The 27,058-nt window shown below is 47.6% G+C and overlaps 1 protein-coding gene across 1 annotated transcript; it reads left to right on the top strand.

Annotated features, from left to right (window-relative positions):
* Positions 1-17,760: 17,760 nt before the first annotated feature.
* RGS2 (regulator of G protein signaling 2) lies at positions 17,761-20,420 on the top strand. The gene is made up of 5 exons (XM_081124079.1): positions 17,761-17,910; positions 18,920-19,021; positions 19,125-19,186; positions 19,743-19,909; positions 20,175-20,420. The coding sequence occupies exons 1-5, from the start codon at positions 17,801-17,803 to the stop codon at positions 20,367-20,369; spliced, it is 636 nt and encodes a 211-aa protein (XP_080980205.1). The 5' UTR covers positions 17,761-17,800; the 3' UTR covers positions 20,370-20,420.
* The last annotated feature ends 6,638 nt before the right edge of the window (positions 20,421-27,058 follow it).

Raw genomic sequence — 27,058 nt, 5'->3', positions numbered from 1 at the left:
TCATTCAAATAAATAGATGTTAAAACATCGGCGAAATACTTGCATTTTTAAATCTGTAACAGGTGGAACTTTTTCTAAAAACAGTTTTTATTTTACACCCAAATGATATGCCTTTACAAGAACTAAAGGCTTTTTCCTTAATATCCAAAAATATCAATTATCTCAACGTTGCTTCTGTATCTGTTCCTTGGAAACACGAGCACCATTCCCACCCCAATATTCCTTTCAAACGTGCTCTGTATCCTGAATTTCACAGTGACTTCCAGTTGGATACTTAAATTCTACTGTTCACCATGAGTCACTTCAACGACAATAAAACTGAAGTGATTATTGTCAGGTACTTAACAGTTTTAAAAACAAGTTGTAGCCTTCTGAGAAAGCTAATTTTAGGCAGTAGAGCTCCATGAAAATCAGCTTTTGGAAGAGGTAATAATTTATGTGAATCAAGAAGTAGGACAGCAACACCCGTCTTAAGCTAAGTTTAGAAACTCCCCAAGGGGAGTTACCTCTTCCAGGTAATTACGTTCCTAATGTGCGCACAGCAACCGTTTTCATCCGTGGACTCCCCAAAACGGCACTGCCACCTTTTCCCTTGTTCCATCTGAGCCCAGGAGGCAGACTGCGGTCAGATAAACTATTTCTATAATTACCAAGTGCCCTCGATTTCCAACAAGGAAATGACTGAGGAAACTAATGAAAGAAACACAAAGAGTGAGAACACACGCGGGAAGCATGAGTTAAGCTTCTTGGCACCGGAGGCTCCGACACAAAGCTAAAGCAGGCGAGCCTCCGCGGCAATCAGCTCTGATCACTTCTTACCACAAGTAAATTCAGATCTAATTAGGAGGGGCATTCACGTCAAGCGAAGTAGCTCTAACTTTTCATTTGGGGCATGGCATTTAGGAGGCAACACAGTGGATAAGCCGCCTTAATATTTTTTTATTTTTTTATTGATGAGAGACAGAGAGAAACACTGACTAGTCGTTCCACTTATTTATGCATTCATTGGTTGATTTTTTTTAACATTTTTTTAATATGTTTTTATTGATTTCAAAGAGAGGCAGGGAGAGGGAGAGAGAGAAACATCCACGATGAGAGAGAGTCGTGGATCGGCTGCCTCCTGCACACCCCCTACGGGGGATCCAGCCCGCAACCCAGGCATGTGTCCCGACCAGGAATTGAACTGTGACCTCCAGGTTTATGGGTCAATGCTCAACCGCTGAGCCACGTCAGCCATTGGTTGATTCTTATATGTGCCCTGACTGGAAATCAAACCCCAAACCTCGGTGTGTCAAGACAATACTCTAACCAGCGGGGAACCCGGCCAGGCCTGATAAGACCGCCTTCAACTGCGAGTTGACCGAAATGATCTTGACTGTTGCCACTTCATTTCCTGCCACATACCCTTCACTCTTGCAAAAGCTGTTCTGTGGACGTCTTTAAGCGCCTGTCAAGTTTTGTGTGTGCTTTTAAACTCTGGAGCTGAGATTAAGAAGTTAAGCATGTTGGTACACGCGGAGATAATCTTGCCATGGCAGCTTTTAGGAACGGATTCTTCCCAACCCCCAGCCCCCCCACTTCCCTAACCCTCCTAAATAGCCTAATACATTCATTCAATTTGTATCTTGGCCAAAGTTTCTCCTCACTTGCCCAATTTACAACCGAGCCCCAAGGTGACTAAGTTTAAGACCCCTAAGGGAAGAATTCTTTCATGGGCTATTGTTTACGCCCTGTTGTTGACAGTTACCCTGGAAGTCAAGATGCTACCCTGGGTCTCTAAGGAAGAAGATGAGAGATAAGATTGGTCCAGTGTGAAGAAACGCTGACTGGTGTCCTGGAATACGTGAGTCACACCGTAGATACCTCCACCCTAACCTTCCGAAGTACAGCTCTTGGCGCCCACAGTAAGGATCAAGAGTGAGACGTTTTAAAGAGATGATGTAAGCATGGTATCACTGTTTCACTTAGCAATGGGCACACAAAAATAGTTATGCACATAGAGATCCTCTCCATTTTCACTCTATTTGCCAGAGACGCGCTGCTATGGCTTTAGGTCTTAGACATTCGTTTACAAGGGGCTTGGAATAAAAGGCAGAGCAGCCTTCCCTTTACTGGTGACGGGATAAACTGAAGGTTGCCGACGTCACGTGTTTCCCAAAACTATTCACACAGATTTAAGGAATTTAGTTTTTTGACAACAGACTTTCAAGGTGGTAATGAGAGTAACTGGCATCTTTAGAAGCATGTAGATGACATGTGTGTCTGCCCTGTCAGATTTCATTTTCAGACGGATGTACAGGGCTCTTTGGGTTTCAATGCAAAATGTAATGGTTAATATATTTTTACCTCCTGAGGTCTCTTAAGTATAGGAGGGACACAATGTTAAACAGAAATTGCTTACTGATTCGACTGTGTGTCTAGTCTTGAAAAAAAAACGTCTTTGGTATTACATCACTCTGATTACAAGCCAGCTACTCATCAGATCTGATTAATTAGATAAACATACCACATTAAGTTTCATAATACAGTAATTTCAGGGCATACCAAAGGTTCCTATATGTTTTATGTCTTCTGAAATATTAAAAATAGAAATGAATGAAGGGACGTTAGTTTTTAAAATTCCAGAACTCTTAAAAATTTCAAGTTCAAAACCTAATATGAATCTCCACGTGTTCCATTTTGGACTTATAAATATATCCTTTCTGTCTGTGATGAACTAAGAAATCTTAAAGCATGGCATCGGTGTCCTTTGATTTTGGTAATTCCATGAAAGAGGGTACATGAGCCATGTGGACTTACCTCTAGTTTGCTCATATGTTCCAAAAGCATAAGCATGTTCTAAGACTGATGCTCTCATTTCCAAAGTCAACAATTGTAGGAATTCGGAGTGTTCTCTCGAAGGATGGGCACTGGGTAACTCAGACAACTTCTGGGGTTCGCTCTAGAAATGCATCTGCAAAAACCTGAACATAACTGACACTCGAACCCCGTGACTCATCTCTAAAACACGGGACTTTTTCCCACTGGAAAGCTCTGAAATTCTCCACAGTGGACTGTTGCATTGGAATCAAGACATTTAAGCAACGAAAGAAAATTCACCTTTCTATTAGCGTCTGCTCTATCCACACACCCCGTTTCAGCCCCAGATCCTGAATTTCTTTGAACAAATGAGTGATCTTTCTTTTTCTCTGCCGTTTAAAGTTCACTGTGCTCAGATTTCTGGTTATATCATAGCAGGGTACAATTTCAGAACCACCATATCCATCAAATTGTCTCTCAAAATCTTTCGGGTGAAAAAAATACTTGATCCGGAAAAAAATCAACTCAATAAGTATTTTCAATAACTTCCCATTCCCTGTCCATCTCACGCCACATTCTACTTCCGCTTCTTCCAAATATGCCATAAACGATGTAAGATGAGAAAACAGTGCCAAACCCGATCGCTTTCTCCATCTGTGCGATGGACCTGGCCTGTAAAGTTTATTGCAAACTCTGATAACATATATAACACAATGGAAGCTGTGCAAACCAAGGACGTTTTCTTTTTTCAGTGAAGATGCCCTGTCTGAGGCAAATAAACTCAGTTTCTATTGCTTCTGTGATGAAAACGTTCTCTCTTGATCTTGGGGGTAGTTAAAATGTCAAAAACTTTTATCCGTAGAGCGCGTTAGAAGGCTGCACACTTAAGACTGAATTTTTTACCGTATGTTAATTATACCTCACTAAGAATACATTCAAATCCTAGACAGATCGATCTTTACAAAATTAACCCGGGCCTCTGTTTTCACATATACAAAATAGTCATAATAATGCTAATTTCATCTCATATAAATTTTGCATCATCTGACAAGTTGTTGTTTTTCCCTGTACAATAAAAATTATGCTAACACCAGGTGTCATTTAGTTTGAACAAAGGAGATTTTAGTTTCAGTCGCTTGGAAATGTCTGCATAATTTTCATTTCCTCTCACCTCCTTTCTTCTGCCCATGGAATATATTTTAATCCGAACCCCTCCGATACCTATTCAGCCCAGGAGAGCTGAACCTGGCACCGGCTGTGCCCCTGAGATTGGAGGCGGCTGGGCTCCAGGGCAGATGCAGGACTCTGAGTGCTGGGCAGGGCACCTAAAAGCAGGCACTGCCTTCCTGAGCCTACTTTTCATTACAATATGGGCCTGTAACAAAAAGACCTTTGTATCCCAAGGGCTGTGTCCTAAGTGATTCTCTGGGTCGCTGTTCTTGGCGCAAAAGAGAAAGGGCAGGACACCTGAGCTGCAAGGCCACCCTGGTGAGAAAACGTCTCCCCTTTATTTTGGAACTGGGAACCCCTGTGAAAGCAACTCTGGGCTGACTGCTAAGGGCTGTTCCGGGCTGTTCCGGGCTCTAACGTAAAGAGCCGCAGTCACACTCCAATGACTAGCATTAAGAACCTTTTTTCTGGAGAACGCTTTCCTTGCTAGTCCATTTTCCCTCCCTCCGCAACACTCAACATTTACACATAACAGGACAAGATTTAAGGACTTTCCTCGAGGAGAGCAAACATTTTAAACCAAATCTGTCTGTAAGATAAGCTTCTCCTAGCACCTTCCTTTGAGTAAGATTAACGCGTCTTCCCACTGCAGCAAAGTCCTTATAGAACAACTTTTCTATACATCGGAGGCTTAACGATATTTTCCAAATGGTTTTTCTCCCCACTGGTTTAATTTTACGAGCCGGCCCTATTTATGGCACACTTGCCAAACCGTTGCAATGTCCAGTAAATAACAAACTTCAGCAAGCGACTGACTGCTGAGAATGAAACCCAGTCCTCTTCAGCGCGAAAGCCTGCGACAAACAGTGACGGCGTCTCCCTCCGCGCAGCTTCAATACTGGCCTGAAGCCGAGTCGCCGGGCCAACCCCTGGGGCAGGAGAGGTGGTATGAAACGTGCAAACACTCCCGAGACTTTCTGAGCTGACTGAGTTGTAGCCCTAACCTACTGCCCATCACGCATCACAGACTCACAGCCGACGAAAGAAATTTGCTCCGCGGTCTTCTGATGGCCTTGACATACGGGCGGTTTATCAGAGACTTATTGGGGCCTCTCCTCCTCTATGTCTCTAGATAAAATCGGGCACAAAACCTTCCTCACCACATTGTTTAGGATTCGGGTGAGCAGATTTCACAACGCTCTTTACCAGAAACGACAGTCACGGACATCCTCCCGTCTTCCTTACTCTGGCCCCACCTCTTTTCACAGGACTTTCCAAGCCAGGCAATTGTCCTCAGATTTATGAGGCTGCAGGAAGCCACCAGTGACCCCACTCCCTTTTCCCTGCCCTCGTAATTCTCAGACACACGCATTATAAGACCGTCTCAAGGATGCTATCTGTCTAAACTGTTTTGGTTCTTGGCCCTCAATGTTTTTACAACACATACTCCACATGATGTCAGGACCGGTCGTTCTCAGAAAAGGGCTTAGGGGAGCCACTCAGCTCCCTGAGCATAAACACCGTTCACAAACACTGTCACAGGTCAGCGCCCTTCACGGAGGCCACTCCCAGGGTATCTGGCGGCTGCTCTGAAGCTCTTTGGTTTTTGGTTTTGGTTTTGTTTTTTATTCCCAAGGATGTACTTTCCATTGCTTTTCAGAGAGAGTGGAAGGGGGGGGAGAGAGATGGAAACATCGACGTGAGAGAAAGGCATCAATTAGCTGCCTCCTGCTCACACACCGACCGGGGTGGGGATTGAGCCTGCAACCCAAGGACTCACCCTTGGCCGGAATCGAGCCCGGGACCCTTCGGTCTGCGGGCTGACACTCTAACCGCTGAGCAAAACCAGAGACGGCTGAAGCTCTTTGGTTTTAAATCCCAATATTTAGCTTCATGATCCTTTAGGCTTTTAGGAGAGAGTGGCCTACAACTTTTGGGACTGGTGGTAGAATACTGGCAGAATATGTTTAAAGAACAGACGTTTTCATGACTCAGAATTCGTCTAACGTGATGTAGAACAAAGCTAAGGCGAAAATCAATTGTAAGCACCCCTCTCTGCACTCTCTTGAATAGCACCCATCACCATGGTTACTCTCTCTCAGTTTGGATTTGGTAAGTATAATTCCTAAGGGTAATGACAAAAACGGAAGAAAGTTTCAGTTAATCTATAGTCCAGTAACTATGGAGATTCCATTTTTATAAAACAGAGCAAAAGAAAGAGAATTGCTAAAGAAAAACACAGCAGTCGGCCTTTATCCACGAGGGATGCGTCCCAAGACCCCCAGTGGATCCTGACACCGTGTAGAGCCAAACCCTAAACATGTGCCATGTTTTTTCGTACACAGACCCACATACCCAGGACAAAGTTTCATTTATAAACAAAGCAACTTCACATACAGAAGGCTGGTTCTTACCATAAGTCTTAGCAACTTCGGCCCAGGCTTTTCCTTCCGTACCAGGTCGAGAACGCCCACCCTTCGCGTGTAAGGAAGCCCTCGGCGGCTTCTCTTCGCGACGTTGAATCGCCAGCATCACGACTCCGGAGCCTCGGGGTCGTGTGAATGAAGTAAAACAAGGGCGACTTGAACTCAAGCACTGCGACACCGCGACAGTCATCTGATGACCAAGATGGCTCCTAAGCCACTAACGGTCCTGGAGCGTCGCCGGCGCGCAGACGCCAGACATCTCGGGAGAACAGAGCAAGACAACGCGAGGCTTCGTCGCTGCTCAGAACGCACGCAACGGAAAATGCAATTTAAAACTCAGGAGCTGTTTATTTCTGGAGTTTCCCACTTAGTGTTTCCGAGCCACGGTTGGCCGTGGGTAACCGAGTCTGCAGAAGGCAAAGCTGCGGACAAGGGGGCGCCGCTGTAACTTAGAAGACGGAATAAAGAGAACAAGGAGCCTAGATGAACAGCACGGGCTTGCACCGACCTGCCACGATCACCAAATCCCTGCCGCGTCTTGCCGATCCCAGTCCCGCTGGCGATAGCTGTGCCATGTCACTAGGTCCGACCCCAAAGGGAGCAGAAGGACCGTGCGTCACTTCCGGGCTGAGGCAGCGAGAAGGCCCGGGGGCAATGCGTACGAGAGGAACCAGACGCCGGTTTCTTCACATTGAAAAAAATAAAACACGTGCTAAGGCAAAAGTATCTTTGATCTGCACGTCTCGGCGCCAAGAAGGACCCTGGGTGAGGTAGAATCATATCAAACTACTATCAGCAGAACAGGGGAAAACGTGAGCGTAACTCCAGCCGGCATCTCGGACTCCCGGGCTACGGCTATAAACGCAGATGTGTAAGTGAATCGCTAACGCGTCTCCCTCAGCTGAATGAGTCGGCACGTTCGGAACCCAAGTCGCCCAGCCCTGCACTGCCCCGTGACAGTGGAAACACACTCTGGTCTCCCAGGACAACCCGAAACACCTGCTCACCCACGGTGTTGCTGTATATCCCCGGAGAAATATAAACCCACTGAGAGCAGCACCGAGGCAAGTGGAAATCTGCGACTCGTGTGCTCAGGTGCGTGTCAAGGCTGAGCTCTCCCGCTCGGCGCCTCTGCACGGGACTCACTCCTGAAGGCCTAACTGCACGCGTCTGTCGGTACAGAAGGGCTGCGCTGACCAAGGTGCACTGAGCGACCTGGGGGCCGGGTGGGAGTGAGATGGTAGAAGCGGCAGGAGGCACAGTACATGCCCCAGAGAGGCTCCCAGGCCAGCGCCTTCCCCACATCTCAGCTCAGGAGGGGCTGCCTGCGCTGAAGAGTCGAAGGCCCAGGTGGGGGGGTGCAGGCGGCAGGAGCCCCCGTGGTCCGCTCCAGCCCCACGCCTCCCCACTGGAAACCCCTGAGGTGAACAGAACCGCGTTTCTGTTCCAGAAGATTTTTTTTTCTAAAGGTGGACTCTTGGGAGAAAAAACACAGACAAAACATTCAGCAGGAGAGTCTCAGTGTTCCCGACGGAGACTGTACCGAATGTTTCCTGAGCGCTGTCCCTCACACTTGTGTTATCTCGGGAAAGAACAGCCGGTTCCAACTTTCTCGCTCGCCTCTCATTCCAGGTAAGAGAAGGTCTCCCGGCGCCGAACAGGACGGCGGGGACTGTGCCTCGCTGGTGAAAAGGGGGTGGGGTGGGGTGGGGCAGGTGGCAGGAGGGGTTTGGGAGGAAGGACCGGCTAAGAACAGTCACCCCCATACACCAATCAGGAGCGTCCTCGGGCATCGCCAAATATCCCCTGGAGACAAGACCAACCTCAGCCGAGAACCAGTTCTTTCAAGAGGTACCTCTGCTCTTGCCTGTTAAGCACCAGTTTCAGAACCGAACAGAGACCCAGTCTGTGTACGTGCTTAAGGGTCTCACTGCTTTCCCTCCGAAACGCCACCCAACCCCCAGGTACTGCCAGTGCCAGCAGACCAAGGCAGTCCATGCCCCGACGGTGGGGGCACGCTCGGGGAAGCGTGTGGGTGTGAGCCAGCCCACCGCACGCCTAAGCTGCAGCCTGTCGCTCCGGGGCCACAGGCCTGTGCAAGCACGGCTGTACAAACGACACGGGGTTACCCCACGCACGAGGGAACATGAAAATGAGACCCTCCGGAGGCCGACAGGAAGGCGACGAATGAGGCCGCGGTCGGCACGACGTGCTGTCTTACAATACGTGAGGGTTTTTATTAGCAGAAAGAGAACCCTCTGAGATAACAACGAAACACACGCTACATAAACTCATAAACCAGTGAGGAGGCGTTCCTGGCCCTCTCAAGCGTCACGGGCTGTGCCTGACGGCAGGGCTGCCTTTCAGGGGCCCACATACAACGGGCAGGTGCTTCAGCTACAGAAAGTTAATACATGACCGAAACCTAAGGCATGTTTTGATAAAATAACTTGTGTACGAGATATTAGCACAGTGAGCCATGCCTGGTCCTACTCAGAGAAACGGGATGTTTCGCTGTATGTGTTTTTCTTGACAAAACAGGAACCTCAAAGCCAAGCCAACTCTCAGGGGCTGGTGGCCTGCTGACCGGGTCTCAGAAAGTCACAGATATTTTTCTGTTTTAAAGTCACACGTGGTTTTGGACAGCTTTTCATTGTACCTTAGAATTAGCTGCCGCCGCCTTCAGAGACGTTTTCCCCTCTATCCCGAATCTTTTCTTAATTTGTCCTCAAATGACTGGGCAGGAAAAATCAGAAAAAGTTTGATGTGCCAAGAGTTGCAAAAATGTCATTCCGATAAGCCCAAGGACGTGTGTCTAAAAAAAGCCCTGATTTATTTCAGGAGCTCACTAAGGGGTTCATAAGCTCAATTTTTCAGTCCATAAATTTGGTTTAAATATAAAGTGGATACTAGGATAACATCAGTCCAAACCTCAGGACCCTTCCAGTTCAAGTAACTGCCTACACCTCAGAATCCCAGGTTTCTTACAGCCATCGATTACTGGTCAGCAACCTTCCTGAAGAAACATCACTCTTTCCTAAAGCCCTAAATTAAGGGCAACTCACAAAAAATGGTGACCACTGTTCCTCTCCTAGCACCCCACAAAAAAACCCGCGAGCCTAAACTGTGGTTGCAAGTAAAATATGTCATTGATTTTGAGTTTAAGAAGCAATTGGCCCATAATCTGCTATCGATCAATCGAAGACTAAGTCTCCTCTGGCTGGTAGTGTCTTGTTTTTAACTTATTTTTTAAAGAAAATGCTTAGAAGCACATATAATTTTTACCAAAGAGAGAAGTACAAAACCTATACTGACTTACGTGATTTACTATACTTAACAAACCAATTTTAAAGAAAAAAAAATATATACGATAAAATAAACTGTTGCAAAAGATGAGAAAATTGGGTAAGATTTTAAGAGCTGCTCTGGATAACCGGGGACAATAGTCTGGGTGATTCCACTTTCGTTAATTATTTTTAGTAACTGCCTGATGTGGACACAGCGCTATTCCATTTAATCTGCCAACTGGTTTTTCCCAATGTGTCTCCATTGATTTTCTATAATTTCTTCATTTATAAAATAGAGATGTGATCTTCCTCATACAGAGAGTGTCAAGATGAATTTAAAGCATCCATTCTGAAAATATATTATGCAGAATAATTGAAAATTAACTTTCTGGGTTTTAAAACTCAAAAAGAAACAAGCTGGCGGCGTAGGTCACAGCTGCACCCGCCGCCTCCCGCAACCACATCAAAATTACAACTAAAATACAGAAGCACCGCCGCTCAGAGCCTCCTGAGGTCTGGCTGCGCGTCCAAACCACTCGTCAGCAGACTGATCTCTACCCTCGTGTGAAACAGACCAAGCTCTTTCCCCTTTGCTCCTTCATGCACTTTTGTGACCACGAAAAGATAATGCATGTGAAAAACACTCTCGAATTGTAATAGCCTACATAAAAATAAGATGCTCTTTGAGACTTTAAAGTAAAAGCTCGAGAGGCAGCCGGGCCTGTGATAACGTGTCACCACCTCCGTCATCTGTGAATCGGAGACGACACTCCGTTTCCAAGGGCTCTAAGTACCCACCTCTGCTTCTCTAACCCCGTGAGCGTGTATCAGTCAGAAATCGCCAGCACAGTGTTCCCGGAGCCAGATTCTTATTCCGTGGAAGCCGGGGGGCCCGGCCGGGATAGACACCTGGCCTGTGCCGAAGCCTGCACCCAGCTAGGTAACGGCACGCACACCAGAAACCTCCAGAATGTACTTCAGAGAAGCCGGAGAGCAAAGCCAGCGCTCAAGTGGCAAAGTCAACGTGCACCTGTCGGGGTTCTGTCCCCGGCTCCCGGCCACGCCCTCGGGCCCTTCCTCGCGGCTCCCCTCCTGTGGACGCGAGCTCCACGAAGTGCTGCACCGCCGGCACCTTGTGCTGTGGGACTGCATCAGATTCGCATCGCCGGTGTTTACTCCTCAGCAAGACCAACAAATATTACACGGGGAGGGGGCTGTGAGTGGAAAACACGTTGGCTTTCAATACATTAGTGGCTATTTTCTGATTTTGTTGTTGGTTGTAGAGAGAGGAAGGGAGAGGGAGAGAGAAACACCCGTGATGAGAGTCACCGATCGGCCGCCTCCCGCAGGCCCCCCACTGGGGATGGAGCCCGCAGCCCGGGCCTGTGCCCTGACCGGGAATCGAACCCCGACCTCCTGGATCCTAGGTCATCCCTCAACCCCTGAGCCACGCCGGCCGGGCTGTTTCTCTGATTTTCGATGGCCTCTCCATCTCTGTGCATGAAACGACTCGTCGGACGGCAAGAACGCCTCCTCTCTACCTCGAAAGGCTGTGGTGAGCATGGAAAGGGAATTGTGCCTGGCACACGGTGAGTGAGCGTCAATAAATGTTGCTTATTTTGTACTTTTAAAGATAGAAGGCAGCAAACAGAAGCAAGGACAGACAGAGCAGTAGCTGGTAACAGACAGACATCCACAGAGGGAAGCAAAATGAGAGCTGCTGAGTCACCGCAGGACCACGAGCAGAATCGCCCGGCTCCCCCAGCTGCCCCTGCCCCAGCTGCCCCTGCCCCTGCCCCAGCTGCCCCTGCCCCTGCCCCAGCTGCCCCTGCCCCAGCTGCCCCTGCCCCTGCCCCAGCTGCCCCTGCCCCTGCCCCAGCTGCCCCTGCCCTGCCCCAGCGGCCCCTGCCCCTGCCCTGCCCCTGCCCCAGCTGCCCCTGCCCTGCCCCAGCGGCCCCTGCCCTGGCCCAGCTGCCCCTGCCCCAGCTGCCCCTGCCCTGCCCCAGCGGCCCCTGCCCCTGCCCCAGCTGCCCCTGCCCTGCCCCAGCGGCCCCTGCCCTGCCCCAGCGGCCCCTGCCCTGGCCCCTGCCCTGGCCCCTGCCCCTGCCCCGCAGCCTCGCTCAGAGTTTCCGGGCTGTGCCTCCCGAATGCCTGCGCGTCCTGACAGTTCACCGCTGTCACCCGAGGCTGCCCCAACCCCGAAACAACCAGACACAGCAGTGGACCTAACCAGACGTGCCTCGGAGGAGATGCTGGCAAAAGAAACATTCCCGAAGGAGACAGCCCTTTTCTTTCACAATGTAACCGAGTCTCTTCCTGGAGCTTCACTATGTCGCAAAAGATACTGTCTCGCACCTTCGTGTGAAGAGAAGAAAGGCAGCCCTCCCAGGAACACACGGTGTGCGCCGCACCCCACGGTCTACAGAGCGCGTCCTTTCACACGCACAGGCCTCGAGAACAAAAGAACAACTCTGGGATGGGATCTAGGAATCTTCTTTTTTAGTAAGATCGCTAGGCGATGAGCCAGCCAATCCTCTTAATCCACGTTTTTTCATCCACTACGTGAGCATCGAATTCCAGTTTAACCTGCCGAGGAATACACGTCCTCTGAACGGAAGTCCTGAGCATTAAAACAATCTTTGGGCCCGGCCGGCGTGGCTCAGCGGCTGAGCGCCGACCTCTGGTCCAGGAGAGCCCAGTTCGGTTCCGGGCCAGGGCACAGGCCGGGTTTCGGGCTTAATCCTGAGCAGGGGGCGTGCGGGAGGCAGCCCATCAATGACTCCCTCTCTTGCTGACGTTTCATCTCTCTCCCTCTCCCTTCCTTTCTCTGAAATCAATAAAATATATTTTTTTAAAAATTCTTCGGTCACACCCATATAATAATAGTGTCTTCGTTTATTACATAAGTTGCTAATACCATCCACGGACTTTCCATTAATTAACTAATTCATTATTTTATTCAACAGCTATGCACTGAGTGTGCAACTACCACATGCCACGCAGTGGATGAGAGGCCAGTTAGTGCACTTCCCGTGGGAACAGCAGCTCCGCCGCAGGACTGCAGACGTGTGATTCAAGACCTGGCTCTGCCGGACTCGCTTGCTACTGACCTGGGGCAGTTTCTTCACATCTTTAAGTGTCTGCAAAATGGGAATAATCTCACCATGTCACAGAGGTGTAGGGATGAGAGATGATGATTATATATGCAGAGGGCGTGGTCCGTGTTTGGCACCTATAATAGGTGCTCCAAAAATAAAACCTATTGCTATTATTAAAGGGAGCAGGACCGGCCCTGGCCGGGTAGCTCGGTCGCCTGGAGCATCTTCCCAACAGGCCAAGGTTGCAAAAGAACGCCTAAGTAAGTGGAGCAACAAGTACCGATGTTTCCCTTCCTCTCTCTCTCTAATCAATCAATAAAAGTATTTTTAAAAAGGGAAGCAGGACCAGGCTTTTTTCTAAGGAAGATTCTTGGAAATCCTAATATATCATGTATTATTAATATTCTTATTTTTCAATTGGGGGGGGGAAATGAAGCTCACAGAAGTTAAATCCTTCACTCCTGTAACAAAGTTGTTTAGCTCTTACTTGGTGCCAGACCAGGGCTGCTCTCTGCAGACACAAGGACAAAGGGCAGGGCGTCCGTGCTCAGCTCCCCCTGTGCCCCCAGGAGACACAGAGCGCTCAACGCCCCCCACGGGGAAGCCCGGCTTGTGGCAGCGCCAGACCGAGCCCATTCGGGAATTTTCATTTTCATTTTGTTTCATTCAGAATGCAGGGAAGGGTGGGCCTCACGGAGGCTCCCGAGGGGCTGTCCTGGCCGAGCCATTAGCAGCCTAGTGCTGAACGGCCCCCTATGCCACTGCGTCTCCATTCGTTCCATTAACACCTATTTGCTTAGCCCTCTGTGCCAGATGGCAATAAAGGTGAGTAACTACAGTTCTTATCTCAGGAAAGCAAGGGGAAATAAAGCAGACGTACAGATAACCAACTCAAAACATGAGTGGCAAAGAGAGTTTAATATTCAAAATCAAACGCTGGGCTGTCAGCTTTCACCTAGTTCTCAGACTTGCCCTGTGGATGCCAGCGATTCCCCACATTCCGTGTGGTCACAGGTCAACAGCACTGAGCACATGTGAATTCCACTGCGCAGCGGAGCTCGGTGGATCTTACTCGCCACCTTATCTGCACGCTATAATGTACTTTATTTAATTTCTGTCCAACACAAGCAGGTGCCAAGGATTCTATATTTCACCGTGCACAGGGCTTCTGCTCACTTTAAACCATTGACTGGTGAGACCTATCTGAAATATTTTATGTAAGGGGTCTATATGTTTATGATTAAATTTTTTCTTTAGTTTTCTTTTGAGTGCTGTTTTCGTCAGATTTAGGGACCAGAATTATGCTCGCTTCAAAAACCAGACTCAGATACCCATTGATTACTATGGGAGATGGTGCTATTTATAGCCATAGTCAGATTTTTAATAATTAAAAGCCTACCTTAGGCAAGTCAAGAGAGAGAAATAAAGTTTCTGCCTTTCTGGGTGGAAGATACCAAATTTTTGACAAGTTTAATCTCCTTCAAAAAGAATTTTAAGGCCTTGAATCAACTTTAAATGAAAGCCAGACTCAAAAACAAACTATCAGGGGGCAAAAAACAAAACTGGAGGTCATTAATAAAGAGCTGGAAATCTCCAATTCTTTGCTTGGGCTGCAAACACACTTTTAGGAAAGAGTTTGGCAAAGAGAAAGCCAAACATCTGGAGAAAATTGGCATTAGAAGATGCATCAGAACACATCCAATTTTAAGCAGCTACAAGAAAATATTCTCCAAAGTGCATCAGAAAAGTGAACAGCAACTTCAGATGGTGCGAAAAAGATGCTTCGGGTGAAAATCCTCACCTTCGGGGACCTACACAACTGCTTTCACAAGAAGCCGAAGGATGGAAGGAAGAGAGAGCAAACTTACTCATCAGGAAGGAAACGTTTAAACGAAATGAGGTTCTGCTGCACATGGAACAAGTTCTAAAAGGTTGAGAAAGTCACATTGGTGCTAAAGACAAGCGACCAGCCTGCTGCCAGGGGGAAGACAACAGGGAGAGAGGAATCTTGAACCTGGATGGAACAAACCCATCGGAAAGCGGAGGCTTCTAAGAAGACGGGGGTTTTGAAGAAACGGACTGATGTTGCTGAGCTAATATGGCTCATCTAGGCAGGGCCAGGACAGGTGACTTAGCCGGGTTTATTTTAAAACTCTCGAAGGATGCGGAACCAAAGGCACACTAAATTAACCAAAAAAGGTAAAATAATTCGTGCACTGAAGGACTGTGATCTACAAATGAGAAAGCTTCAGGACAGTCAGAAACAGGGGAGCTGCGATGAGAAAAGATACTGAGACAAAGAAAAAGTTTCATCGAATATCCAACTGAGAGAGAATTCACCCTATAAAGATGGCAGAGTAGATCTGTTACGGACCAAAAAAGGCAAAGTGCAGGCTAATACACAGAATTGCCCTTTTGTGTGTTTTTAAAAGCAAACATCTTGTTTTCTAAATTTCTAAAGCATAGGTATGAAAGTTAGTATGTTAAATATGTTTAGCTAACAATACTAATTTTTTATTAATAAGGGAAATGGAAAAGTACGGCAGGGGAGCCTTTTGCCTTTCATTTCTCCTTTTGGAATTTCTAGAAACTCGTATTTTTTGTCTGCCTTCTTTTGTTTGCCTAATTTTAATTTTTTTAAGACAAAAAGTTCAAAAACCACCCGGAGAACCTCCACCACTAACATGTTCAGAGAGCCTGTCCAGTAGAGGGCATGACAGATTCGACGTGGAAAAACCTATGGTTAGTTTATGAAGCCATTCGCCAGCTGCGGTTTTGCTGAGCAGTATTTACAACAGACTGCACTGTTTCCTTCTCCACCGCAGAACGGAAAATATGTGTCATTTTGGTATTGGCCAATCCCACCTACCTAAAGGCCAGTTGCAACAAAAAAACAAAGGGAACTCATCAAACGCTGTAGCTTCCACTTTAAACATGCCTGCCTGTCTTTAGACAAAAACAGGAATATGACAACTTTTTGACAAAAAGGTCTCTTAGTCTGCAGACAATACTGGCTTAAGTCTTAAAATTACCCATTTTGTAAGCTTGATGCTCTATAATTCTCTGTGATGTTGTCTTGCTACTTTAACAGTTCTTACACATTTATAAGTTAATGAACTCTGAGTCAATCCTTTAATGATTTTTTTCTACCTTCAGTAGCTATGCTTCCAGATATTTCCTTTTTCACACATACAGATTAGTAGTGAGGTTTTGCATAGTACATTAGAATTTACAAAGGCCTTTCGCATAAGAGTCACGTAATACACAGTGAGGCTGGCAGGAAGGACACATTGCTCTTAACACAGACGAGAACCTGGGGCTCTAGGCGGTGTGATGGGATTGTCCCAACATCACTTTGCTCTTGGTGATTAAGCTCAGACTCTAAGTCCAGCTTCCTCCCTGCTGCCTCCCTGTCAGAACTCCTGGCCTTCCCACTATGAGAGAGTTCTACCACCCAGCGTCCTAAGTGAAAGATATACCGAGGCTTTTACTGGCAGGAAAAGGAGTGTTGGCATATTACACATATTGAATATAAAGGTACTGAATCATTAGGAAGTGAAAATAGATGTAGGAAGTATTGAACAACGTTCTTTTACAGAGGAAGACTGTGTGCTTAACAAAACCAACATTCTTACATTTCACAAAGACGTTTTAGAGTATTTATTACTGAAATCTAAATTTTTTCCCTTTCCGTAATAAAGCACACAGCTTTTCTCTTCAATGATAACTGCAGATTTCACCGCCCAAGTCAAACCTGGAGCTCCAACTACGGGTAGCTCCCCATAAGAATATGCTAAACCAGCTCCGATTTATTTTAACAGTTCTCTGGCAAAGTGGGGAGAATGTCTGCAGCCTCGACAATACCTTGTTGTTAATCTTACTGTCTACTTAAGACGCTTGATGGAAAACCCACTCAGCTATCCCACTGATCAGTTCTAATGACGTTATCCGAAATTAAAGCCTTTTGCAGTGGAGGTTACCTATTTGGCCTTTCCAATGAAACCATTTAAAGGCTGCTACAGGCAGAGATGATTTTTGAAGAATTGACACATCAAACTTATTCAAGGAAACTGTTAACTTCTCTTCCTGCCCCCCTTTTTTTTTTTCGCCAGTTATTGACTGTTCTGGTAAATTCTAACTCCAGCTCCACCAGGAATGACTCAAGAGGAACTAACTCTAGCACCCCTGCACGAATCTTGAGCTGGAATGATCCTGGTGCGCTGCAGCGGCCAGGCCTCCGCGTTTCCCTCCCCCTCGTCATCGGGGGACCCCTGATTTCTGCTCTGGAAAGAGGGGCAGCCAAGGGCTGCTGAGGGATGAGCCTGAGCCCGGGGGACAGACCCAGGCACGTGTCCACCGGCGCCCAAAAATGCACACCCAGTTAGAGCCCTGTCTGATCAAGCCGCTGTCTCCAGCCCATGCCCCCCCAAAGTGCTCCAAGCTGCAGAGGAGGTCACACCGCCCCCCGCGGACTGTCCCTCCCCTAATTAAGGGGGTCGCAGCGGAAAGGCGAGGCTCTCCCTGGGGAGGGGACAAGCTTAATTCGAAGTAACGCGAGTGCACTGGGGGGGGCAAGCAGCCTTTCCCTGCTGGGGGGCGGGGGTAGGAATCGCGACTGCGTTGGGGGCCCGGAGCCCGCAAGCCCTGGAAGGGAGCGAAGGGGCGGACGAGCGCCCCCTCCCGGCCGGGAGCCGACTCCGCAGGCACCGCCCCTCAGCAAGGTCGCCCGCGACGCGCCCAGCGGGAGGCTCGGCCGCTCGCACCCGGCCCCGCGGGCCCCCGGCTCCGCCCTCGCGCGCACGACTCCGGGGCCGCGGACGTCAGCGGCGCCCTCGCTCGCAGACCCCTCGGAAGACCGTGACCGCGGGCGGGCGGGCGCGGCCCCGCCCCCAGCCCGTCCGCCGGCGGCCAATCAGCGCCCCGGGGGCGGGGCCGGCGCCGCGAGCCACGCCCCCGCGCCCCCGCCCGCCATAAATGCGGCCGCGCGCCGCCGGCCGCCCAGAGCGGCGCCCGCACGACCATGCCCAGTGCCATGCTCCTGGCCGTCGAGCACGACTGCGGACCCATGGACAAGAGCGCGGGCAGCGGCCCCAAGGGCGAGGAGAAGCGGGAGAAGATGAAGCGGACGCTGTGAGTGGCCTCCCTCCCTCCCTCCCTCCCTGCCTCCCTCCCTCCCGCCCGCCGGCCGGCCCGGGTTGCTGCGGGCGCGGCGCCGGCTCGGCTGGGACGTGGGAAACTGTAGCGGCGCCTCTGCGGGGGGGTCCGCGAGCCTTCACCGGCCGGGGCGCTCAGACCCGCGCGCGCCGGGCTCGGCCGCGGGAGCGAAGGGCCCTCGGGTCGATTGAACTGAGAACTCTCGGTCCCAGGCGGCGGGTGAGAAAGTGCGGGCTCGCTTTTTGTTCCCCCCGCGTCTCCGCGCGTCCCCTTCCTTGTTAAGTACGTGGCTCTTTTGATCAGCTCGCGCGGCTGCAGGGATGGAGATACGCTTTGCTGATTCTGAACATTACTGGTCTTAAACCCACTTTTTTTTGTGGGGTTTTTTTCTTCCCGTTTTTAATTTTGTAATTTAGTTGATCATCTGCTTACAATGACGGTTGTATGGGGGGTGCGTGGGTCAGTCTCACCCTTCACCGCGCTCAGCTCCCGCGGGGCCGGAGCCGCGTCCTCAGGGCAGAAGGGCCGCCGGCATCCCGGCTGGAGCCAGTTCCCCTGGCATTTCGAGTGTGAAATGTCTCGGGAGTGCATTTCGAGTGTGAAATGTCTCGGGAGTGCATTTCGAGTGTGAAATGTCTCGGGATTGTAATGAACGTTGCAGAAAAACGGCTGCCTTTTTCGGGCGAGGAATACCATCTGCCTTTTTCAACGATGCAAACTAAATTTATTAAAGAACCCTAATACGTTAGGTAGTCCGTCCCTTAAGATATAAAACTAGTAGTTATGTTCAGATGAAGGGAAGAAACTAACTGTTCAGTACATAAGGGCAGGGACTAAACGAGTAAGAATCTTAGAGTTCTTGTTTTGTCTTCTCTGGTTTGTCTTTATTTCCTGGGAGACGTTGGTAAAATGCCATCAGCTACAGTAGCAATTTCAACTGTTGCCACTTTAATGAATCTTTTTTTTTCTTCTCTTTTCTTTTTAGACTGAAAGATTGGAAGACCCGTTTGAGTTACTTCTTGCAACATTCTTCCTCTCCTGAGAAGCCCAAAACCAGCAAGAAGAACAAACAGCAAACCTTCCTCAGGTGAGCTGAAAATCTTGTTCTTGCAAGTACGACTAGCTAGCGAGCTGCTGAGCTGGAAGGGGAGCTGCGTTTCCCAAGCTAACGTGCACAACTTCTCCCGCAGGCCTTCTCCCGAGGAAGCACAGCTGTGGTCAGAAGCCTTCGACGAGCTGCTAGCCAGTAAATGTAAGTGAACCTCTTGAATTTAATCCATGTCAAGCATCCCAAGAGGGTAGAGAGGTTGTGTCCACACAAAAGAGCAGCTTGCCTGAAGCAATCCGACGTTACAGTCACTGTAGCATAAGGCCTTATTTTTCCTTCACTTCCCAGTGTTTAATCAGGGAAATGCATGGTTTATTCATTCCAGGTGGGAATGAAAATTAACCTAAAAAATGTATAGCGGCAGTTGCTCTTGGTTAAGGTTGATTCAGCTTTTCCATTGCATACCATGTTTCAGGAGACTTGGTTCCCAGAGAGTTTAGGGCTCCCTATAAATATTGGCATTGACAGCAAAGCTAAGTATTTATATCTTTGTAGCACTGTGCCAACTTAAGCATCCTGCCTACTGGCATCTTAGTCTTTAAAGAGCTAAATTCTGAGGATTACAAGTCTGAGTGAAATCTACGATGTTGCTTTAATCTAGAAATAATAAAACATGGGTGCAGGGGAGTGAGAGTCCTAGGAAAAAACATAAGGGATTATTTGGTCACTCAAGTTTACGTTCTGTGTGTTTTCCCTTCAGATGGTCTTGCTGCATTCAGGGCTTTTTTAAAATCTGAATTCTGTGAAGAAAATATTGAATTCTGGCTGGCCTGTGAAGACTTCAAGAAAACCAAGTCACCCCAAAAGCTGTCCTCAAAGGCAAAGAAAATATATACTGACTTCATAGAAAAAGAAGCCCCGAAAGAGGTAAGGGAAAAAAAAAAAAAAGATTCTCATTTTAGCCTATTTTGAACATTCTTAGCACCAAAATGAAACAAAAGAATTGAAAAGTAGAAAGGGGTGGTAATGTTTTTTTCTCTAACCCGAGCTTTCAGTTAGGTTTCTTCAGCCATTTGGCTGGTAAAGCTAACCACACATTACCGTTTTTGGTCTCTGTTTTCAAATATTAAATAGATTTAAATCTCTAACTCTGAATATGGAATAAACCACTTGTTTTGTTGTTTTATTTCAGATAAACATAGACTTTCAAACCAAAACTCTAATTGCCCAAAACATCCAAGATGCTACAAGTGGCTGCTTTACGACAGCCCAGAAAAGGGTGTACAGCCTGATGGAAAACAACTCCTACCCCCGTTTCCTGGAGTCAGAATTCTACCAGGATTTGTGTAAAAAGCCGCAGATCACCACAGAGGCCCATGCTACATGAGATGAGAACAGGAACCCAGACGCGGAGGACTTTTTCATTTTGTTCCTAAGGGGAAGGCTGCGACCTGCCCCGAAAGACTGACCTTGAATTCAGCTTCAGCCTGGGTGTACGGGAGACCTCGCTCAGAACTGTTGATTCAGAGTTGGGTGGTGAGCTGGGAAGCTGGCGGCCGACTAGGAGGGTCTTGTACCTCAACGGCCTCCACGACTGTACAGAAAAGAGAGAGAGAGAGCAGTCAGACTGGGGTGTGTCCCCCCTGGAAAAGCAGGAACCTGAGACTGAAAGATACGATGGGGAAGCTATGGGTCCAAAAGCATTTTTTAAATCTACAGGTGTGGGATCATGTGGCCTTAGCTAGCTGGCTGTACATCTTTCCTGAAATCAGTCCGTGTTACCACATTAGTGGCTGTAGTTTTAGTTTGTTTTAGTGCTGAATTAATGTTAACATGTTTACTATGCGCAAGCATATCCAAGTTCTTATGTCTCATAACACTAGAACTGAAGTGCTCTGTGTTCTTACTGTCCGACGGTGTGTCACAGAATGAGTGCTGTTGTATAGAAAATAGTGTCAACTGTGAGTGCCAAAAACTGTCCCAAAGGCAGCTAAACTCTGAAGTGGTCTTTGCGTACTTTTAATAAATTTATTTTGATAAATAATGTTGACTATTGGGTCCAGATGCGGGTGGCTTTGTTTGTTTGGTAACGAACTATATGGCAGATTCAAGGGCACACATCTCCTCTCTGGCAACATCATAGTTGATGTTACTCAGAAAAGCTGCAGGAAAAACACAGTCCCATCTCTACAATGCTTTTGTAAGTCAGGGGAGCTATGATCACGTCCTCAGAGCCACCCTGGGATCGAGCTTTCTGATACAATCTCGTAAAAGTCAAGCTTGTTATTAACAAGCTTGTTATTAATGAAAACAAGAGAGCACGGACTCAAAGCCCTTTGTGTGTTTCTATTGAAGACCAGCTAAATGAGAGAACCAAAATAGTGTCACGGAGACAAAGGGCCAAAACTAGTCATGGTAACTAAGCTTCTCCAATGAAAAAAGCTAAGTTATCTCCCTTTGTTCCAAGTCTCCCTCCCTCCACCCCCCCTCCCCCAGCACTGGCCTGAGCTTCCGAAATACACACCTGAAGTAGTTCACCTCCTTGATGGTCAACACAAAATCGGAATTTTCCTGATTGCCCCACCTTCCTTTAGCCCAGAAAGAATCAGGTGGCGGTGCTTTAGCTAAGGAAGGCAGACGAAGCGCACTGTTGTTTTTAGACTTAATCTGAACACGTGCTTTTTTCCCAGCTGGGGGAGGGAGGCCTCGTATCTTTTCTAACTGGCCATTTAGAAAAGGAATACTCCAGCGGGCTGCTGTTTAGTCTCCTTGATTATGGTTCTCATTTTAAAAATAAAAGGTGGGGAAGCAAGGCAAAAATAAAAAAGGGGTGGGGGAGAAGGGGAGCCCTCATCTTGGATTCGGAAACCTGAGCCCCAGTAATGACGCCTGAGCTTTGGGACCCTGGGGGTCTTCGCCTTCCCTGGCTCCTCAGGCGACAGTCCCTGGGAGAGAGTAAGGAGCTTTAGAAATTGTAAAGCACTTTAAAAAAAACTCTGATTTTCCAGAAGAAAAACTGACGTCTTGTCCTTTAAATTCTTTTTAGACATGCTTACTCTTCCCCACAGAGCTCGCAGTTTGTTTTTGTTGTTTTAACTGGTTTTGAGAGGGAGAGGAGGGGAGAGAGAGAAACATGGATGTGAGAGTGAAACATCGATCAGCTGCCTCCTGCAGGGCCCCTGCCCAGGATCGAGCCCTCAGCCCAGACACGTGCCGACTGGGACTCGAACTGGCCACCTGTCGGCGCATGGACAACACCCCCCCGCCGAGCCACGCCGGCCAGGGCTCGTCCTGCCGACCCGGGTCCGCTGCGCTTGCACTCATTTCACCTGGATCAGGCTTTCTGGCACCAACAGGCACAAGCTCCCTGACACATCACCTTGCTCATGCCTGGGTCACCAGCAGCCAGGATAATATATGGCAGGTGCTCCATGAAGAGTGGAAGGGTCACTGAGAGGGACATTTCTTTGGAGAATAAGTATGTCAGGTCTGCACAAGCCTTAATTTGGAAAGGTTCTGGCCAACAGAAAACCCAGGAGTCACGCCATATATCCGAGCTGTCACCAAGTCCTGTGTCTTCTACTTGCCATCTCCAGCCTGCTTCCTGTGGCCACCCTGACCACAGAGACTGTCATCTGATGCCCGGATGACCGCTGCCCTCTCAGCTCATCTTCCGTCCCCCAATACGTTTTCTGCTTTTTAATTCTAGGGATCCTTTCAAGACATAAAGCTGCTCTTGCCTCCTGTTGCTTATAAACCGTTGACAGGTTTCCCAAACAGTCAGGACCGAGGCACTATCCCTATCAGGGTCTAACACCTGTGTGGCCTGACCCCTCCTTCCGTCCCAGCCTTGTCCCCAGCTCTGTCTGCCAGCCACACTGGCCTACTTCCATGCCCTTGCAGGTGCCATGCCGACCGGCTTCACAGGGCCTTTGCACGCCACCGTCCCTGGGCGTGGAATCCACTTTAGTTCCTACCCGTCATTCACAAATCAAGGGGACTGTCACTTCCTCCAGGAAGCCTTCCCTGACCTCCTCACCTAGGTCAGATCCCGCTGGAGACACTCTCACAGCACCGGGTTCTCCGAGAACATTTGACAGAGTTCTTGTTAATTTGTAGGGTTATTTGATAATCCTAGGTCTTCCCTGCTGGACTGCTGATGCCACTCTCTGAAGACTGTCGTTTTCTGCTCAATGCAGCTGAACTCCAACGCCCAGCACTGTGCCTGGCACACAGGGGGAGCTGCACCAATAACTGTTGAACAGGTGCATTAAGTAGGCAAAGGTCTGGTGAATAAATCTTGGTGAGACAAGAAGTATCTACCAACACACAGAGGCAACAGGGACAGGGTTTATGTTTTAAAAAAAAAAACAAAAAAAAAACCATTGGCTCCAATGTCTGATAATATCTTTTGCCTTTGGCAGAAAAAATAAAATACCTCTCACAAGGCACCTTCTCTACTAACTTTTGACCTTTAATAGAAGGAGAGGCCAGATTACGGTCATAAAAAAACACGCACAGAGTTTTCCCGTCTTCAGGGCTGCTGAACGACAGGCTGGATTCAGGTAGTGTATTTCCCAGTGTTCTCTAGTGGAACAAACTGAAATAGATTTAAGATTAGAAACCGCATACCTCCACAAATAAACGTTACTTGATGTTCCGTTTCTCAGAGGATCCAAACCCTGTTCATTCGATGATATTTCCTTTTTCGTATATTTTAAGCCCAGGAGAATTTCAAAATATAGTCATTACAGCTGGTCCCACTGGGGAGAAATAAAGAGAGAGAAGAGATTGTCCATCATCTGTCACATGTGAGCACAGGGAAGCAATATATGAGCTTCAGTGGATGGCTTAACGTGATCGCCCGAAATTTCACAGGAAGCAGGTCTTTGGCGGACAGAGGGTTGGCTGGTTCGCGGGTTTACCACAATGTTCGATGATTCCCACCCCGTGGGGGTGGAGAGTGAAGAGAATTTGTCCGTCGCCCGGGGGATGTTCTGCTGGGACCACTGTGCGTCTGGACAGGGCGCAGTCTAGGAAGTGCTCGGCCCGTGCCAGGCGCTCTCCCAGTTCTGACTGTTTTCCTACGTTAGCCCAAAATTCCAGGCAAAGAAGGAATTAGTCTGACTTTACAGAGACTGTTGCCACCATGAAATGGGGAACTTCTACACGTACGGAGATTCCCCGGGGTCTGAATTAGATGCTTTAGAAAACCACTTTCTATGTTTTTGCCAATGGCAAGGAGATGACGTTTATCTAATTTTCAGCAACCTCACTGAGGAGCAGCTCAGAGATGCCTCAGGAGACAGGCACTCAAAAGGGCTTCTCCAGGGACCTGAAGGAATAAAGGAGGAACCACCAGCAGTGGTAAGAAGGTGGCTCTGGCCTAAGGCAATGGCATTAAACAAAGGCCTGGTGTTAACCATTTAGGGCCCATGATCCAGCACAACCAAACCACCCAGCATGTGGAGAATGGGACCCAGGATGGGCGCAGGCCGGGCCCGGGTGACAGACGGCCTTGGATACCAACGGCTGGGATTTCATTCTGCGGTAATGGGATACCAGCCTCAACTAAAATGCACAAAAATGACGTGGGCAGCAATATGAAGAATGAAGTAGAGACGGAGATAGGAGCTAGAGATGCAGAAAGAGCCCAGATGAGAAATGCCAAGTGCCTACACCAGAGCGGTATCACCAAATAATTCAGGGTCACTTAATGGCAAATTGTACATCACCTGCGCGCTGCAGAACACTGACCTGAACACGGAATATCAGAGGTGTAAACAGCTCCTGTCCTCCAAGAGGCAACCACTAAGTGCCTAATGAAACAATGTACAAAAATGAAACCTAAGGTAGGCTGAGGCCGGTGGTTACAAATACCTTTTGCTAGAATGAGTCAAGAATTGAAGTGAAGTAGCATTTTTTATGAGATTTAAAGAATGAGTTAAAAAATAAGTAAAATAAAGGAGTAGGTTTAGTAAGGAGGTAGGTAGGAGAGAGTATTAATGGCAGAGAAACCGTTTAAATAAAGGAAAGGGGGGGGAAGCAAGATGCTCTCTTGCGCTGTGCTGTGGTATTTTGGGCAGGGGTGTATATTTGAAAGTCATTTCCTCGATTCGTTTGTTGGTTTTTCTTTGCCAAATATTTATGAAGGTTTCCCTGGGCAAGAAAGATATGAGAAAGCAGAAGAAATGGTATCTGTAGAGAAGGGAAGGAACAGAAAGGCCAGAAGCTCAAAATCACAGCTACATTTTATTTTTCCTCAAAACAGATTTCTGTATAACCGCCGACCAGCCTAGTCACCCAGCCCCACGAAACCCTCCTTCGGGACGTCTCAGGCATCTCCATCTCTCTTACGACCGCCAGATGTGTACTCAACTAGATCTCGAGAAGTCGCAGAGCCTCTTTCCTGCTTCTAACTTACCCCCTAGTCTGCCATTTCTCACATCATTCTTACGGCGAGAAAAAATCTTATCAACTCTCTGGTGTCTCCCAAAATCAAGGAAAACGTCAACACCTGGGGCTAAAACTTTTCCACTGCTTGTTTTTTTTCCTGCCCATCCAATTATTTCTCACCACTGGCCAGTAATAGTCATTGCTGGAATTTCTTATTATGCCTAGATATTTTCTCTCTCTCTTATTATTAAATCCAATTGTTTCCCTTCCTTACAACTGATCTTTCTTCCCTTAAATTTTACCAATTTTTCAAGGCTCAGGTCAAACTTCCCCTCTACAGAATATTGCCAAACGTGTCAGTTTAATCTTCCAACTAAATGGTCAATAACTGGACCATTCTGGCCTATTCTACTTAATTTCCAGGATAACCGTAAGGGCCCAGACATGGGAAGATACTCAGTACCCACCGACTGATTGATGACTGACTGATTCACATACTCCTCAGCAGAAACGCATGCGATGATATGATTGCGTTTAAATTTGCTGAACTCCTTTGCAAAAGACATTCTTTTTCAGGAGCCTACATTCTTTTTCATCTTGGCTCTATATCTTTGCCTTGCAAATTTAGAAAACGAAAAAACTAAACTATGTGGATCTTGGATAAGATCCTGACATGAGGTCCTTTCGAAGCCCAAGTTAATCTGATATTTATACGGTTTAAAAAGTGCACTGACCTATATGGAAACTTCCCTCAGGAGTGAGGCCGTGTGTTTACTTAGCTGGTGTACATCTTAGACATGTACAGACGTCACAGCAAAACCAAAATAATGAAACGCGAAACGCGCCCAAAACGAGAGTGAGAAGGAACTATCTGCTGCTTGCTGCCTGCTCTGGGGTGAGAAGGAACTGTTTCGTGTGTGTTATTTGTTTTTTTGCCAATTCCAATCCTATAAACCTACTCCCACTTGCATTCCCAATTACACTCTCCGTCTTTAGCTCTGAATTGCAACCACAGGTCATCCACAACTCTTGCATTCAGGAACTGCAGGATTGAAAGATCTAAGAAAACGATGTAGTCTGAAAAAGACCAGATACAAAGCTCTGGCTTGAAAAGCAGGTGGTACTTAGTAGACCTTTGCCCTGCTTGCCGGGAAGTTTACAATATTAAATCTCCATTTGGCGCAAAGCCGCGCGTTCTCGCAGGGAGTGATATCTCACAGGCGTGGCTGCTGAGCATGGGGCGCTGCTTCTGCCTAATTTCTTCTCATTTCTGCTTTCAGATTCCAGAGCTTGCCAAATCCTGTAATATTCTATAAAAGTGCCAGTAAGATGATTAACATTTTAAGAGAAGCGAATAACAGTAATTTCAGAAATAATTTTAGTCGGCATACAATTAGTTTTAGGGGGAAAAGTCAATCACCCATTCACTATTGAAGATGTTAATATTAGAGATGGATCACTGAACTGTGACATCTCTTTTTTAATCCAGAAAATGTAGAAAGAACCCAGAAACAGCACTGAATACAAAATCAGTAAAGCAGTGCTGTCCAAAAACATATAATAAATATGCCACAGGTGTTATTTTTAGATCTTATAGCCACATTAAAATATTAACAAGAAACAAGTAAAATTCATTTTAATAATATATTTTATATAACCCAGGATACTGAGAATATTGCC

Source organism: Miniopterus schreibersii (genome assembly GCF_964146895.1).
Source record: "Miniopterus schreibersii genome assembly, chromosome: 21".
Classification (NCBI taxonomy): domain Eukaryota; kingdom Metazoa; phylum Chordata; class Mammalia; order Chiroptera; family Miniopteridae; genus Miniopterus; species Miniopterus schreibersii.
Note: the sequence above shows the minus strand (reverse complement) of the source record. Positions and strands in the feature narration are given on the sequence as shown.